The following is a 16296-nucleotide window of genomic DNA, read 5'->3' as shown; positions in this document are numbered from 1 at the left end:
AGTGCCATTGTATAGGGCAGAAACTTGGAATTTAAGAGAAGCAGAGAGGAAAATTTAAAATTTATTTACCTAGTTGTATTATATGGGAAGGGAGCTATGCTCGTTGTGACCCATCTTTGTATCTTTCAGCATCAAGTTTTCTCTTAAAATCTTGAATAGTGTTTGCACACACTGTTTCTTTGTCTAATTTGTTCCAGGTATCTATCACTCTGTGTGGGAAGCTATTTAACTAGTTGTATTTACCTAGTTGTATTATACAGGAAGGGGAGCTATGCTTGTGGTGACCCATTTTTGTATCTCACAAAATCAAGTTTGTTCTTAAATTCTTGTATTGTGTTTGCACACACTATTTTACATCTAATTTGTTCCATATATCTATCACTCTGTGTGGAAAGCTGTTCTTTTTCAGGTGTCTTCTGTAGTTATCTTTTTTTAGTTTTATTGCATGTCCTATTGTTTGTTCCGAAGAATACAGACTCTTCGGTACTCCTTACAATAGGATACTTTCGCGTAGCGCGAATATTTCTACTGCGAAATTAAAATCCTCACTCTGTGGGTCTGGGCAACGCTTATCCTCAGTAAGGGGCCCCATTGGGGCAAGGGGGGGGGGCCTTGCCCTCCACCACAAGTCTCGCACACTATAACCATTCTCTTCGCAGTAGTGAACGAGTTAACATCTCTCAACTATACATGTTTAGTTTTTATCGGTTTCCCCCTTAATGGGCCGATTCTCAGTCAAACTCCATTATTCGCACGGCAGCGAACCGTTAATTAATCAACGGTTCTATATTTACGTATGTGCCGAAAATCAAGCAACCCGCTTCGATTGTCGCCAGCTCACTCCCAGGACGCTAAGGAGTTCGTCGTCCTTCAATTTCATCGGGGTTTCCCTACGCCATCCTGTGTCCTGGAATTTATTAAGTGCCTTCTCCCTTTCCTGTATTATTCCCTTAACCGCCACCGGGTATCCTACCCTTCACTGTAAGTATGGAATCTGGTTCCAGTACTGTTGTTGTTCAAGATGGGTTGTATGCCTTCGCCGAAGGGAGATACCTTTGTCTCACCCCCTTACCGCCAGCCCAAGTAGATCCTCACATTTGGTGTTTCAAGTGTATAGCTCTTAAGTGTTCACCATCATCCCCGTGTGAGACGTGCATTCAGTGAGATGATAGTCAGTGTTCCGTGTACTTTCGTGTTCACAGGAAAGCACATGCAGGGGAAAAGGTGCGCAAGCATAGAAAATGGCTTCCCTCTTCACCCCCAAAAAAACAAGAGAAGGCAGACTACGGCTTCAGAGGAGACGAGCAATTCTCTCCCTCCTCCACGGCGTAGTAGACAGGAAAGTGGTACAACGTCCACCTCGAGCCATTCTCCGGCCAAGTTGTCCTTTATTCCTTTAACCAGGACGGTTAGCGTAGACGGACATGCGCCTCAGGCCACCTCTAGCTACCGTTCCTGTACGAGATTTTTCCCGGATGAGGTCGCTTGCGGCTTGCCCTCGACCCATCCCGGAAACTCGACGGTCCCTCCTCCAAAGCGTAGTAGCCAGGAAAGTGGTACAACGTCCACTTCGAGTCATTCTCAGGCCAAGTTGTCCTCTATTCCTTCAACCAGGACGGTTAGCGTAGACGGACATGCGCCTCAGGCCACCTCTAGCTACCGTTCCTGTACGAGATTTTTCCCGGATGAGGTCGCTTGCGGCTTGCCCTCGACCCATCCCGGAAACTCGACAGTCCCTCCTCCAAAGCGTAGTAGCCAGGAAGGTGGTACAACGTCCACTTCGAGTCATTCTCAGGCCAAGTTGTCCTCTATTCCTTCAAACAGGACGGTTGGCGTAGACGGACATACGCCTCAGGCCACCTCTAGCTACCGTTCCTGTATGACATTTTTCCCGGATGAGGTCGCTTGCGGCTTGCCCCCGACCCATCCCGGAAACTTGACGCCGGCACGGACAGAGAACCCGGGTTCAAAGACAAAAAGCCCCTTAGTCTCTTCTACTCAGGAATCCCGCAGTACGCATAACACCCACCGTAGGAAGAGCCGGGTGATCAACGGTGACCTTTCCATGCCCTTTGATCACGAGGACAGAGATCAGGGACGAGGTTGCAGACGCGGTGTTTCTCGCTGACCGGACAGGCGCCAGCTACGACGGCGACGACGTCCACAGCGCCGGGGATGAGAGGGCAAGTTACCAAACTTCGCAGGATTCCCAGTCGGAATCCCCGATGGTTGTTACACCCTCCTGCTCAGAGATCCTCTCTAAAGTTAGGAGAGCTAATCAACTGAGCCTTCCACAAGAAGAGGAAGTCACGTTCGAGTCTGAAATCTTCAGGACGGGCAATTCTCAAACAACAAAACCAACTCCCATGGAGTACACAGACGGTACGAGCCATGAACCAGGCCTCCGACGCACTCACAAAGCGGGCAACCGAAAAACCGCGCTGGCGCTCTGTTCCAGGGACAAACCTTTAAGAAGCCTTGATCCCGGCTCGGTTACCAGAGCTTGTCAAAGCGGACGTGGATTCACTGCTCAGCAGAAACGTCATCCTTTCCGGCAGAGAATCCAGGGACCTCGTTCAGGGCCTGGCTCTCTCTCTCGCGGTGCACTCCTGGCTGGAACGCGTCTTGGCTTCAGTAAGGGAGTTTTTACCCGGGCTGCAACCCCAAGGGGAATGCAACCTCCAGGCTCTATGGGAAAGCTCGAGCAGAGCTCTGAAGCATCAAGCGGCCTGCCTCTTAACGTCTTTGGCCAACATTGAGTCCCGCAGGAGAGACACCATCCTAGGAGACCCCAGTGATCCCCTCCTCAGAGAAATTTATGCTCCATTGAAGAGGGCCCCCCTTCTAACCCGCATGCTGATTCCCTACCCCTCCACTCCAAGTCGAAAAGGCAGACAGGAAAGCCCCGTCCCTTTACGACTAGAGATCCTAGACGCAAACATTATAGAGGCTCCGGACTCCCCCACAGGAATCCTAGGAATTCGCCAGCCCCTCCGCACAAGATAGGGGGTTGCCTCTCCCTCTACTGGAGAGCATGGGAAGAGGCCGGGGCGGAAGACTGGACCTACTAAGTCATTAAGACAGGCTGTTGTCTTCCCTTTCACAATGTCCCAAACCTATCCCCCTATCCCATCCAAGTCAGCAGCTACCACCCGGACTCGGCTCGCGGGCGGGCCCTAGCGGAGGAATCCTCCGTTCTGCTCCAGAAAGGAGCTTTAGAGGAAGTCTCGACTCCGGACCCAGGGTTCTACTCAAGGCTATTCCTAGTAGAAAAGACAACAGGGGTGTGGAGACCAGTCATCTATTTGTCTCCACTCAACAAGTTCCTTTCCCTGACGAAGTTCCGAATGGACACCCCAGAGTCCGTAAGGGCGTCTATCAGGGAAGGGGACTTCATGGTGTCGCTGGACCTCCAAGATGCCTATTTCCACATACCAGTGCATCCCTCCTCCAGGAAATTCCTCAGAATCGTCCACAGGGGCAACACCTTCCACTTCCCCTGCCTCTGCTTCGGACTTTCCACAGCACCCCAAGTCTTCTCCAGTGTGTTCAACCTCGTTTCAGTGTGGTCCCACTCCAGGGGAATTCAACTACTCTACTTGGATAACTGGCTGATCCTTGCACATTCCGCCCAGCTATGCCAAGAACACCTGAGAATGGTCCTAACCTTTGTCCTGAAATTGGGCACAGTAGTCAACCTGGAAAAGTCAGATTTCTTACCAAGACAGAGTCACGTACCTGGGTATGGTCCTGGACTCCTCCCTACTGAAGTCCTTCCCGGTAGAAAAGGGGATCCAGAATCTCGCTTCTCTAGTTGCACAGGCACTATCGACCAGGTTCCTGATGGCGAAACAATGCCAAATCCTCCTGGGCCATATGGCCTCCGTAGAGAAATTAATCCCCAGGAGTAGACAAAGAATGCGACCGCTACAGTGGCTCCTCAAGTCTCAGTGGGCCCCGCAAGAGGGAGAACTCCTACAACAATCTCCCTCACCGAAGAAGTCAAGGATTCTCTTCTCTGGTGGAAGGCCCATGCAACCTTCTCATGGGGATGCCCCTCGGCCCATCTTCCCCCGAAGTCCTCCTGTTCTCCGATGCCTCCAAGGAGGGCTGGGGAGCCCACCTCAACGACGATCACATCAGCGGTTCCTGGTCCACAGTCGAGCAGACAGCCCATATCAATTGGCTTGAGTTGAAAGCAGTACTCCTGGCTCTCCGTCACTTCAAGGATCAAGTCTCAGGAAAAGTAGTGGGCATAATGTCGGACAATTCCTCGGTAGTAGCCTACCTGAACGAGCAAGGGGGGCACAGTCTCCCAGGAACTATGCCTTCTGATGATGGACATCCTCAACCTAGCCAAGAATCTCCAGGTGTCACTCAAAGCCCGCTACATCCCGGGGAAGAGGAATGTCTGGGCGGACCACCTCGGCAGGAAGAATCAGATAATCAACACAGAATGGTCCCTCTATCGAGAGGTAGCGAACTTCATCCTCAGCAAATGGGGCTCCCCTCTAGTGGACCTTTTTGCAATGAGATGGAATCACCAACTCCCAATATATTTCAGCCCTTTCTCGGATCCTCTGGCAGCAGGAGAAGACGCTCTTCTGCAAAGTTGGGACAACCTGGACTCCTACGCTTTCCCACCATTTCCCTTGCTCCAGAAGGTACTCCTGAGAGCAAGACACGCATCCTACCTTCGGATGACTTTGATCGCTCCTTGGTGGCCCGAAGCCCCATGGTTTCCAGACGCCCTCGAGCTAGCAGTAGAAGAGCCTCTGGCCCTTCAGGGAAGACCAGATCTTCTGCATCCACCCATCAACGGGGCTTGGCACAAGAACCCTTCAGCACTCAATCTTCACGCGTTCAGACTATGGTCCGGATCCTCCTAAAGAAGGGTTTTCCCAGAGAAGTGGCGGAGGACATGTCCGCTCCTATTCGCTCTTCCTCAGCTAACCTTTATCAAGGGAAATGAAATGCCTTTGCAAAATGGTGCCACTCCAGGAAGTTAGTCCCAGATCGAGCCACCATTCCTGAGATCGCCTCCTTCCACTTCCTCAGGAAGTCCAAGAAGATCTCCCTCTCGGCAGTACAAGGCTATAGGGCAGCTCTAAATCAGGTGTTTTCTCTGAAGGGCATGGTCCTAGCCCTTTCACCGGAAATTTCCATGCTCTTCAGGCACTTCAAAGATCATGCCCCCCCAGGGAAATCAGTTCTCCTCCGCGGGATGTGGCATTAGTCCTGAACTCTCTGAGGGGTCCCCCTTACGAACCTCTCCGAGAGGCACATCTGAAGGACCTCACCTTGAGGACAGTTTTTTCTGCTAGCCCTGGCATCTTCCAAGAGAGTAGGGGAGTTACACGCCATCTCTTATAGAGTCGCCCATTCCAAAGGATGGAAAGAGGTCTCCTTCACTTTCATGCCTCAATTCATTGCCAAAAACCAAGATCCTGCCAAATCCGACCCTAGATTCTGGTCCTTTAGTGTTCCGTCCTCAGACGAATTTGTAGGGGGAGAATAGACTGAAACAGTTCTATGCCCGGTACGAGCCATCCGGACCTACCTCAAGAGAACCGAACATCTTCGACCAGAATTAAAGAGGTTGTTCATCTCTACTAAAGGTAGACCGAAGCCCATCACTAAGAATTCCATTTCTTACTGGACAATGGTAGTCATCCGCAGAGCCTGCGACATGAACCACACAGATTGCCCATGACCTGAGGGCAGTAGGGACCTCCCTAGTCATCAGAAAGAATCTGTCAGTCAACCAGGTTCTTCCAGCAGGTATATGGAAGAGCCAGAATACGTTCACTTCCTTTTACCTCAAAGAAGTTATGTGGGAATCTTTAGGGAACTTATCTTTGGGCCCCATAGTGGCCGCCCAAGAAGTCCTGAAAATGATATACCCCTCCTCAAGAGCACACAGCCGACCCTGACAACTCATCCAGGTTCTGGCTCGGCAACTGCAGGGATAACTTTCCAAAGTCCTTCTCATACTCTTACATTCCCTTACCTCACCCGCGGGCTCTCAAGCATTCCAAGGGAATCAATTCAAGCCCTTCAGTGGTACAAAAGTGATTATAACCTGTCTGTCTCCACTCCAGGGAACAGAAAGGGGTGCACTTCAAAGTGAGGGGAATGTATAGGGGTCTGGTCAACATAGTCTTAGCACACTAGATTTTCCTTACAGCAGTTTCCCAGGCTAGATAACAACTTCCTTCCCTCCTAAGTCCGAGTCTCCTATTGTAAGGAGTACCGAAGAGTTTGTATTCTTCGGAACAAATGTAATTTTTCCCTGATACAAACCTGAGGTACTCCTTACCCTTAATGGCCCTCCTCAACCACCCCTCTAAACAGATTCTTCTCCTTGCCTGACAAACCTTGTGCTTAATTTCATACCTGGCTCAGAGAATGGTTATAGTGTGCGAGACTTGTGGTGGAGGGCAAGGGCAACCCCCCCCCCCCTTGCCCCAATGGGGCCCCTTACTGAGGATAAGCGTTGCCCAGACCCACAGAGTGAGGATTTTAATTTCGCAGTAGAAATATTCGTGCTACGCGAAAGTATCCTATTGTAAGGAGTACCTCAGGTTTGTATCAGGGAAAAATTAATTTTCCTGCAAAAATTACATTTTTCCTCTATCCCAATTTAATAGGTCCTCTCTATCAAGGAGTTCTTTACCTTTCGTAATTCTGTAGATGGTTAGTAGGTCCCCTCGTTCTCTTCTTTGTTCCAGGGTTGGCAATTCCAGTTTGGCCAGTCTTTGTTCATATGTCTGAGAACTATGGTAGGGGCTACTAGGTTGGATAGAGTGGGAAATGAGGAGGTGAGGAGGAGAGCAGGAGTGGGAGAGATGGCAGATAGGGTTGATGATTACTGGGATGGTTTGGATTTATGGAAAGAATGAGTGAAGAAAGATTAGCAAAAGAGGTATGAAAGTTGGAGATGGAGGGAGTGAACTTGAGGGGATGAGCAAGGATGAGATGGATGTATGGGGTGAAGGGGTGTAAAGAAAGAGGAATGTCTGTTCAGCAGGGAAGGGAGAAGGCAATAGATAAGGATGAGTGGAGTGTGTATAGATGATACTATTATGCAAGGAAGGGAGGAGTGGGGGATGGGGGTAGGGGTTGCTAATGTGTAAATATTTTGATGCAACCCAAAGGGATTTCTCCCCATCTTCTCTTTTTCTGTATGAGTGGACAGATAGGGGGGTCACCAATCAAGTGAAGCGGCCTTGCTGTGGATGTGCTGTGTCTCACTAGATTGCTTCTGACCCAGGACAGTTGGCGGTATATAGGGATGACCCATCATCCATGAGGAGCTAAGATGAGAGGAGGGAAAGGGTGGTGGATGGGAGTGGAATGGGTGGTAATATGTACATGACTTTGACTTGGCCACCTCCCTTGTAAGGGGGAAAAAGCTCTTGATATATAGATACAGCTTTATGATAGATAACTATGAGTTTCTCATAGATTTTGAATAAGAAATGTAGTTTGGTATAACATATATTTTTATAGGGCTTTAAATGATTATTATGTTTTCTTTTTTACTTAAAGATACAAAAACGAGTTTGGGTTTATAATTGATGATCGTCCCATAATTATTGATGATATAAGAGTGCGTGGTATTGGTAAAAGCTCGGTTGATGTTACTGAGGGCTGCCGTCCAGCATCTGGTGATCCTCCTGTTGAGTTGGTAAGTAGAGCTTTTTTATATGGTATTTACCTAATGGAAGTATACAGGAAATGAGTAATACATGGTGGGTCCCACTTCCTACTCTCCAATTGATCATACCTAGCCTGAAATTCATGTACAATTCCACCTTAATCTATATCCTTAACTTCCAATCATCATCTTTGAATTTTAACTCGTGTATTGTTCCAGCTTGGGCCATATCACCTAAACTATTCCAAGTGGTGCATCCATATGGTAAACTGTATTTCTTTATATCCTTTAGACATGTGGTCTTCCTTAGTGTGTTTTCATGAACTCAACCCTTAGAATATGATGATGCCTTCATAGGCATCCTGATGCACAAATGGATATATGAGGATGCTGACGATGGTGTCCTGATTATATTTATTTTGTAGTGGTAGCTGAGTGACCCCTATATTCTGTGAATAGGTTTGATTGTATTTTCTGAGGTTATAAACATTCTGGGTGAAAGAGAATAAGTATAACAGCTGTAGTTTTATATTTTATAACTTGCATATTGTGATGCATCATCATATATCAGGCAGCTTAATATGCACAAGTATTTGACTTGTATTGGAGAGGCTAGAGCCCTCCTATCCTTAATCAAGGGATCTCTTCAACCAATGTAATCTATTCCCCTTAGTGATGTGAGTACTGTAATCATATCACATCTTTCTCTTCAGTCTTTTAACCTCTTCACTCCGGAGCACATTGCACAGATTGGCAGCATTAGCTGCCCGACGTGCGATGTTGCGTCATAATAATCGCATTATAAAAAATAAAGTCAGTGCTCAGTCGTTCGTTCTCTTTCACCCGTGTATTTTGATAACCATAGAAAATATGATGAAGCCAGTTTAGAGAGAATGGAAGTTACGTAGGTACGACTACAATAAATATAATCAAGATGCCGACGTCGGCATCATTGAGTACCCGCTTGCTCCTCATGCCGCCTACGTAGGCATCACCGTATGGAAGTGGTTAAAGTTGGAAGATCCAGTCCTTCTAGTCTTTCCTCATATGGTTTAGTCATCGGGTTTGAACCAATTTGGTTGCTGTCCTTTGTATTCCCTTAAACTTGCATATAGCCTTCCCTTTGTTTGGGGACCATACCAGTGACACATATTCCAATTTTTTTTTTTTTTTTTTCATATCATCATCATCGAATGGGACATGAACGAGCACTTCAATTTGGTTTTCACAAGAAGAAAAATACAGCATTGGGATGAAAGGAACAAAGTGCAACCCCCCCACAAGCGAAATAAAAATAACACAAAAAGAAATAATGGATCAATTAACAAACCTTGATGTCAGGAAATCACATGACCCAGACAGAATATCAAAATGGATACTAAAAGAATGTAAAGAAGAATTAGTAGACAAAATATATAACATAATAAGCTGCTCACTCCAAGAAGGAAAAATACCAAATGACTGGAAAAATGCCAATATTGTACCAATATATAAAGGAGGAAACAAAGAAGATCCAATAAATTATAGACTGGTTTTCCATATAAACACTGTAGCCAAAATTTGTGAAAAGGTTATTAAGAATAGATGGATAAAATACCTGGAAGAAAACAATATGATGAAACCAAGACAATTTGGATTCAGACAAGGAAGATTATGTGCCACAAACTTAATCTGTTTCTACCCAAGACTAATAGATATATTACAAGAAAGGGATATATAGGCTGATTGGACTTCCCTAGATTTTCGAAAAGCTTTCAACAAAGTGCCACATTAAAAATTATTTAAAAAATGGAAAAATTATCATTTGTTTTGCATAATGCTTTAAAAAGGCCATTAAGTATTATTGTAAGAGAATCTAACCCCATCATTTAGCTCCCCATGTATGTTATGTATGTGAATAGTATCATTGTTGCTGGGTGGTTATCATAATCTTTTTTCACCTGCCTTTCTCTCTGAGTCCTATATGTTTTTAATACATCATTATTCTATGCCTCTTTTCTCATACTCTTTTCCTCCCAATTGTGTATTTGCCTCTGTACTTCTGTCTTCATTTTCATAATTCCTAAATTTTATATTAAATAGCCTGCAGCACTTCATAGGATCACTTCATCAAACACAATAACAATGCATGAAGAATAAGCAGAATCTATAATGTCACTGTGAAGCAGATGGCACTATGGATAGGTTTTATGAGAATGGCTGAATCTAATGAAGTTATTGGGATAGGATCAGTAATTTTAAATTGCAATGAATAAATAAATAGAATAGAAATTAGACCACTTTAATTTTCACAATGAGTACACTTTAAGTATTTACCTAGTTTACCTAGTTGTATTATACGGGAAGGGGAGCTATGCTTGTGGTGATCTGATTTTGTATCTCGCAAGATCAAGTTTGTTCTTAAATTATTGTATTGTGTTTGCACACACTATTTCTTCATCCAATTTGTTCCTTATATCTATCACTCTGTGTGGGAAGCTGCTCTTTTTCAGGTCTCTTCTATAGTTATCCTTTTTGAGTTTCATTGCATGTCCTCTTGTTTTTCCTCTGTTCCATTTTAATAGGTCCTCTCTATCAAGGCATTCTTTTCCTTTCATAATTCTGTAGATGGTTATTAGGTCCCCTCATTCTCTTCTTTGTTCCAGGGTTGGCAATTCCAGTTCGGCCAGTCTTTGTTCATATGTTAGGTTTGCAAATGTTGGGACCAACTTTGTCATTACTCTTTGTATTCTTTCTAATTTTCTTATATTCTTTTTTGTACTGGGTGACCATATCAGCACTGTATATTCCAGTTTTGGCCTTATTAGTGTTTGTAATATTTTCTTGATCATTTCCTTATCCAGATATTTAAAGGCCACCTTTATTGATCTCAACAAATTGTATGTTTCTCCAACTATTTTATTTACCGTATTTTCCTGCGTATAGTGCGCGACTTTTTTCCGTGGGAAGGGCCTAAAAATGGGGGGTGCACGTTATCCGGTGGTGCGCATTATCTACGACCTACGATAAAAATTCTGTGGCTGTGTGTGTAATTATTTTCACAATGTGACGATGTTGGCCGTCACAAAGTCGGGAGGCACACTTCTCTGTGACGTTCCGTGAGAACAAGAAGAACAGCCATGGTGACATGAAAGAATACGCCAGCATGTGCTACCGTATATAAATATTTGGTATAGGTAGGTATCTATCGAATCTTATTTTTCATGTTTAAATAGGCCTAAACACCATGAAACATGATCAATATTCATGATATTTGCCCATGTTCACAGCATCCTAGTTTGAATTTTTATGTTGGCTTTGTTGCTTCACTTTAGGTATGGTACAAATTCCGTTGCGGCCATTCATAAACTCGTGTCAAACACCTGACTACAACACCCTCTTTCGGGAGTTATATTAACTAAATGTCACCTCGATGAGAGACTGTCCTATTTCACCACTGTCATTGCAGGTTCAAAGCTAAAACGAAACAGTCTGAAGTTTGTTTCAGTATTAAATAAAAAATGGTAAAGACAAATTATTTCCTCAAGATATAAAATGAACATTTTCTGTAAAAATCCCGAAATTTTTCTGTATATTTTACTTTCAATAAACTTTTTTTAGATCATATTTCCTACAAACTATTTAAGCTACAAAGTAATAAGGGACCAACGCACAACATGAGTCATATACGGTACCGGTACATGTAGTTCCGACTTTTTCTTAATTGTGTCCTGATTGATGCCTAAACTGACACTTAATTTAGTGACAAATCAACAGATTTCCCAGCGGTGGCTCTAGCCAATGAAAAATACTTCTCCATGTAACCTCGTTCACATGATATAAATACCGAGGTAAAACTGCATTATAGACAAATGCGATCGGGCATGCGCGTTATACGTCGGTGCGCACTATCTGTGTACTGAGATAATCAAGTGCATGGGTGCGCATTATAACCCGATGCACATTTTAAGCCGGAAAATACGGTATATGTTTATCCGGCGACATGTCTTTGGTGATAATTACTTCTAAGGTCCCTTTCAGAATTCACTTTCTTTACCTCTTTTCCATCAATTTTATACTGTCCTTATATTCTCTTCTTGCTTTTTCCAAATTCAATCATACTGCACTTCTTGATGTTGAATTCTACTTCCCACCTCTTGCTCCACTCTGAGACTTTGTTCAGATCCTTCTGCAATGAGTTGCAATCTATTTCGGAGTTTATTCTCTTTAATAACTTTGTGTCATCTGCAAAGTAGTTCATGTAACTTTCAATGCCCTCATCCATGTCATTTACATATATAGTAAATGTTATCGGAGCTAGTACTGACCCCTGTGGGATGCCACTACTCATTTCTTCCCATTTTGAATACTTGTCTCTGAGCACCACTCATTTTTCTTTCATGTAGGAAGTCCTCCATCCAATTCAATAGTTTTCCATGTATGCCTCCTATTGTTTCCAGTGTATATAGTAATTTTCTGTGTGGTACGTTATCAAATGCCTTTTGTAGGTCCAGGAATGCACAGTCTTCCCAGCCATCCCTTTCCTGCAATATATCTATCAATCTTGAATAGAAACAAATTAAATTGGTGGTACATGATCTTCCATGTCTGAATCCAAATTGCCTTGGGTTCAGTATATTATTCTCCTCCAGATATTTTGTCCATCTATCTTTGATGATTCTCTTACAAATTTTGACTACTGTACTTGTTAGGGACACCGGTCTATTTTTTGTTGGGTCTTCCTTATTTCCCCCTTTATATATCGGCACTATATTGGTATTTTTCCAGTCTCCTGGTAGTTTTCCTTCTTTGAGAGAGCATTCTATTATTTTGTATATTTTTCCTGTTAGTTCGTCTATACATTCCTTCAGTATCCAGTTTGCAACTCCGTCTGGTTTATGAATGTGTTGAAAGTACATCCATGCAAGATGTATACTGAAATAATGTTTGTCGATATTTTTTCAGGAAACATTGGTTTATTTCCATGGAGGATATCAGAGTACAAAGGTTTACAAACTGTCCAACCTCTGTGCTGGCCATATTATTCCTGGACCAGCAATAATCAAGGATCAGTTGTCAACAATATTGATTGAACCAGGCAAGTATAGGCTTAACATTTTATAATTATTTCACATGTGATTAGAGTATAGATTTTTTTTTCGTGACTGAGAAGTAGCACTTAATAGTTACATGCTTCAATGGGATGGTCAACCACCACCCCCTTCTTTAATTCATATCTTTTCCAAATTCTGATGTCCACCCATATTCCCTCCCTTCTGTCCTTTTCTCTTTCTCCATCTATTCTGATAGTCTTGCCAAAAATTTCATAGGAGTACAGTGTATTTAGATTTATGATGTATCTTGAGAAGGATAGTCTCTCTAATTTTCTTTGTATTTGTGTACCATAAACAGATTGCCATGCTACAATAACAAAGCAAGGAGACATCAGTATAGATGTGGGAAGTGGCCCAAAGTTCAAGGTTGGCAAAGAACTTGATGCAATTCAGTTGTCAATTTTCTCTCATCGTTTCATGAGCTTGGCTGAGCAAATGGGAAGGTAGGTTAATGGAGATTTGTTGGTTATTTTATGATTAATAATGCTGTTTCATAAGGCTTCAAAACAGATTTTTAATAATGATTGTTTAATAGGACCAAAAACATTTTGTAACCCCCATTTTATACTTGTATTTACCTAGTTGTATTTTACGGGACAGGAGCTATGCTCGTTGTGACCCGTTTTCGTATCTCTCCACAACCAGTTTTTTCTTGAAATAGTGTATATCTGGCATTCACTGTTTCACTGTTCAATTTGTTCCAGACATCGATCACTCTGTGTGGGAAACTATTCTTTTTCAGGTCTCTTCTGTAACTGTCTTTCTTTAGTTTCTTTTCGTGTCCTCTTGTTGATCAAAGAATACTGGGATGGTGTGGGGGCATATGGAAAAAATGAATGAAGAAAGACTAGCAACTTTACACAATGGTGCACTGAGAGTAATAACAGGATGCACCAAAACCACCCCAGTTGGACACATACATGCAGAAACCAAAATCCTCCTCATAGAACAACCACATGAAAATGATGGGAACACAACTATGTGCCAGATTCCTAAACACCTTACACCATTCACACTACATTTTTTTTTATATCACTACCAAAGTCAGTACTACAACAACAACTCCCAGGCAAAAGTCCCACAGAAAAAAAACACTCCCATACCTGATAATAACTGCACTTTCATGCTTGCTCTCAGGACACCAGCCTTAAAACAGTACCAATACAGAATAGGCCTGGCCACAGAATAAACTTCCCAAATGCAAGCACCACACAGAGTATCACAAGATATCAAAAGATTACAGAATTGGGGAAGAAAAAAATAAAAATAAAAACTATGAAAAAGATCTTGGAGTGATGATTGGAAAGGACATGAAACCAGATAAGCATATAAATAAGATGTTCGGAGAAACCTACAACTTATTGAGAGCAATCAAAGTGGCATTTACTTATATGGACGAAGAAGTGATAAGGAAAATACTAACTACACTAATAAGACCAAAACTTGAGTACGCAGCATCACTTTGGACACCCAGTACCAAAAAGAATATTAAGAAACTAGAAAGATTACAAAGAGCGACAACCAAACTAGCATCGACACTCGCCGAACTAACATATGAGCAAAGACTATCCAAATTGAACCTACCAACTCTGGAACAAAGAAGAGAAAGAGGAGATTTGCTATCTACAGAATAATGAAAGGAATGGAAGTTTTAGACAGGAACGACCTATTAGTGTGGGAAAATGGTAAAACAAGAGGACACGGAAAAAAATTGAAAAAGGATAGTTATAGAAAAAACTTGAAAAGGAACAGTTTCCCACACAGAGCGATAAATACATGGAACAAATTAGACAACAAAACACTATGTGCTAACACTATACAAGATTTTAAGATAAAACTTGATGCGGAGAGATACAAAGACGGGTCACCACGAGCATAGCTCCCCTCCCGTATATTACAACTAGGTAAATACAGAAGCACCTCATATAACAATGCTCCACACTAACAATCCATTTACAACAATGCTATATATCTTCCCTGAATGACTTATGGTCTCTCTTGGAAGCTGTTGTTGGTTACCTGAAAGCCACAGGTTTTCTGCATGAGAGACCAGGGGCAACAGGTTGATTGATTGATTGCTGGTCAAGCAAAGAAGAGAGTGCAAAAGATAGAAGTGAATGGAGAGTGGTTGTAAAGAGATTAGGAAATGATGTAGCCCAAAGGGATGTTATTGTCTGCTCTAAATTTCTCAGATGAATGAGGGAAAGGGTTCATTATACAATGAAGCAGAGGGGGTTAATGAGCTCCAGTTACCAGGCCCTGTTATGTGGAGGCACTGTGTCTTTCTGTATTACCTCTGACCTAAGCAGTTTGGTAGGGGACAAGGATGATCTTTCATCCTGTACACGCTAAAATGAGAGAAATAGTATTTTCATTAGTTTAAAGTGGGTGCAGGCTTTGACTTGGTGACCCTTATAATGGGAAATGGTCTTTCAGTATATGTATGTATTCATATGCCATTATTAATCTCCCCTCTTAAGAATTTGACCTTTCAACTTTCATGTGAGTATATTTGGTATGATAATTGGAGAATAATAAACAACAGGATCCCATGAATATGGTTCCTTTTCTCCATACTACATTAGAATAGATAGTAAAGAGGTCATTGATTGCATGGGGAATATCTGTTGAGCATGAAAGACATTATCTTTTTCTATTTTAATTCCATGCCATCACAATCGAGACTGACAAAGAGCTTGATGGAAGCATATACTGAAACTGATACACAGTCAAGCTGTGGACACAAACCTAGTTGAGACATAACAAATGGTCTGTGGACACAAACCTAGTTGAGACATAACAAATGATCAGCGACTTAACCCATTGCACCATCCATTCTATGTTATGATAATTGTGTAAAATTAAAGATATGCCATTTCTTTTTAGAATCCTTCAGAGAACATCAATATCAACCAATATAAAGGAAAGACTTGATTTCTCTTGTGCTCTTTTTGGGCCTGATGGAGGCCTGGTCTCCAATGCACCACACATTCCAGTGCACCTTGGAGCAATGCAAGAAGCTGTGCAATATCAGGTTGGTTTACCGATGTCCTGAACAAAGTGAATTTTTTTTATCAATATCCATTAATTTTTTTTACATGGTGTTGCAAGTTTTCAGGAATTAATGAGTGTTTTATAATTGAAAAAGAATATCATTTCTATATATACCAAGAGTTTTTCCCCCCATATAAGAGAGGTAACCAAGTCAAAGGCACATACCTACTCCCACCCATTCCACTCCCCTCTACCACCCTTTCCTCCCTCTCATCTTAACTCCTTATGAATGATGAATCATCCCTGTATCTGTCCCAATGCCCTAGGTCAGAATACATTGTTGGAAAAAAAACCCTGAGAATAAAATAGAGACTTCCCTACCATAAATATCAGTGACACTGCTCACCCCAGACATCTATGAATCAAAGAAACATCTAGCTTTCTAATTGAACAGCCAACTCTTTGAATTAGATAAGAACCCTAAAATCCTGAGAGAATACAAAGGATAGCAACCTAATTGGTCCCTATAACCTTCCACCCATTTTATCT

General features: G+C 42.8%; 1 protein-coding gene across 2 annotated transcripts in view; it reads left to right on the top strand.

Moving 5' to 3' along the window:
* LOC143028289 (5-oxoprolinase) overlaps positions 1-16296 on the top strand; it is a 105258-nt gene that overhangs the window by 45171 nt on the left and 43791 nt on the right. For both annotated transcript variants that reach the window (XM_076190158.1, XM_076190160.1), the window contains 4 exons: positions 7552-7690; positions 12605-12737; positions 13052-13196; positions 15640-15787. In XM_076190158.1, the coding sequence (XP_076046273.1) occupies positions 7552-7690; positions 12605-12737; positions 13052-13196; positions 15640-15787 (565 nt within the window). The remainder of the gene's footprint in view (positions 1-7551; positions 7691-12604; positions 12738-13051; positions 13197-15639; positions 15788-16296) is intronic.

Source organism: Oratosquilla oratoria, chromosome 9, assembly GCF_046742065.1.
Source record: "Oratosquilla oratoria isolate Oo_2021 chromosome 9, ASM4674206v1, whole genome shotgun sequence".
Taxonomy (NCBI): Eukaryota; Metazoa; Arthropoda; class Malacostraca; order Stomatopoda; family Squillidae; genus Oratosquilla; species Oratosquilla oratoria.
Note: the sequence above shows the minus strand (reverse complement) of the source record. Positions and strands in the feature narration are given on the sequence as shown.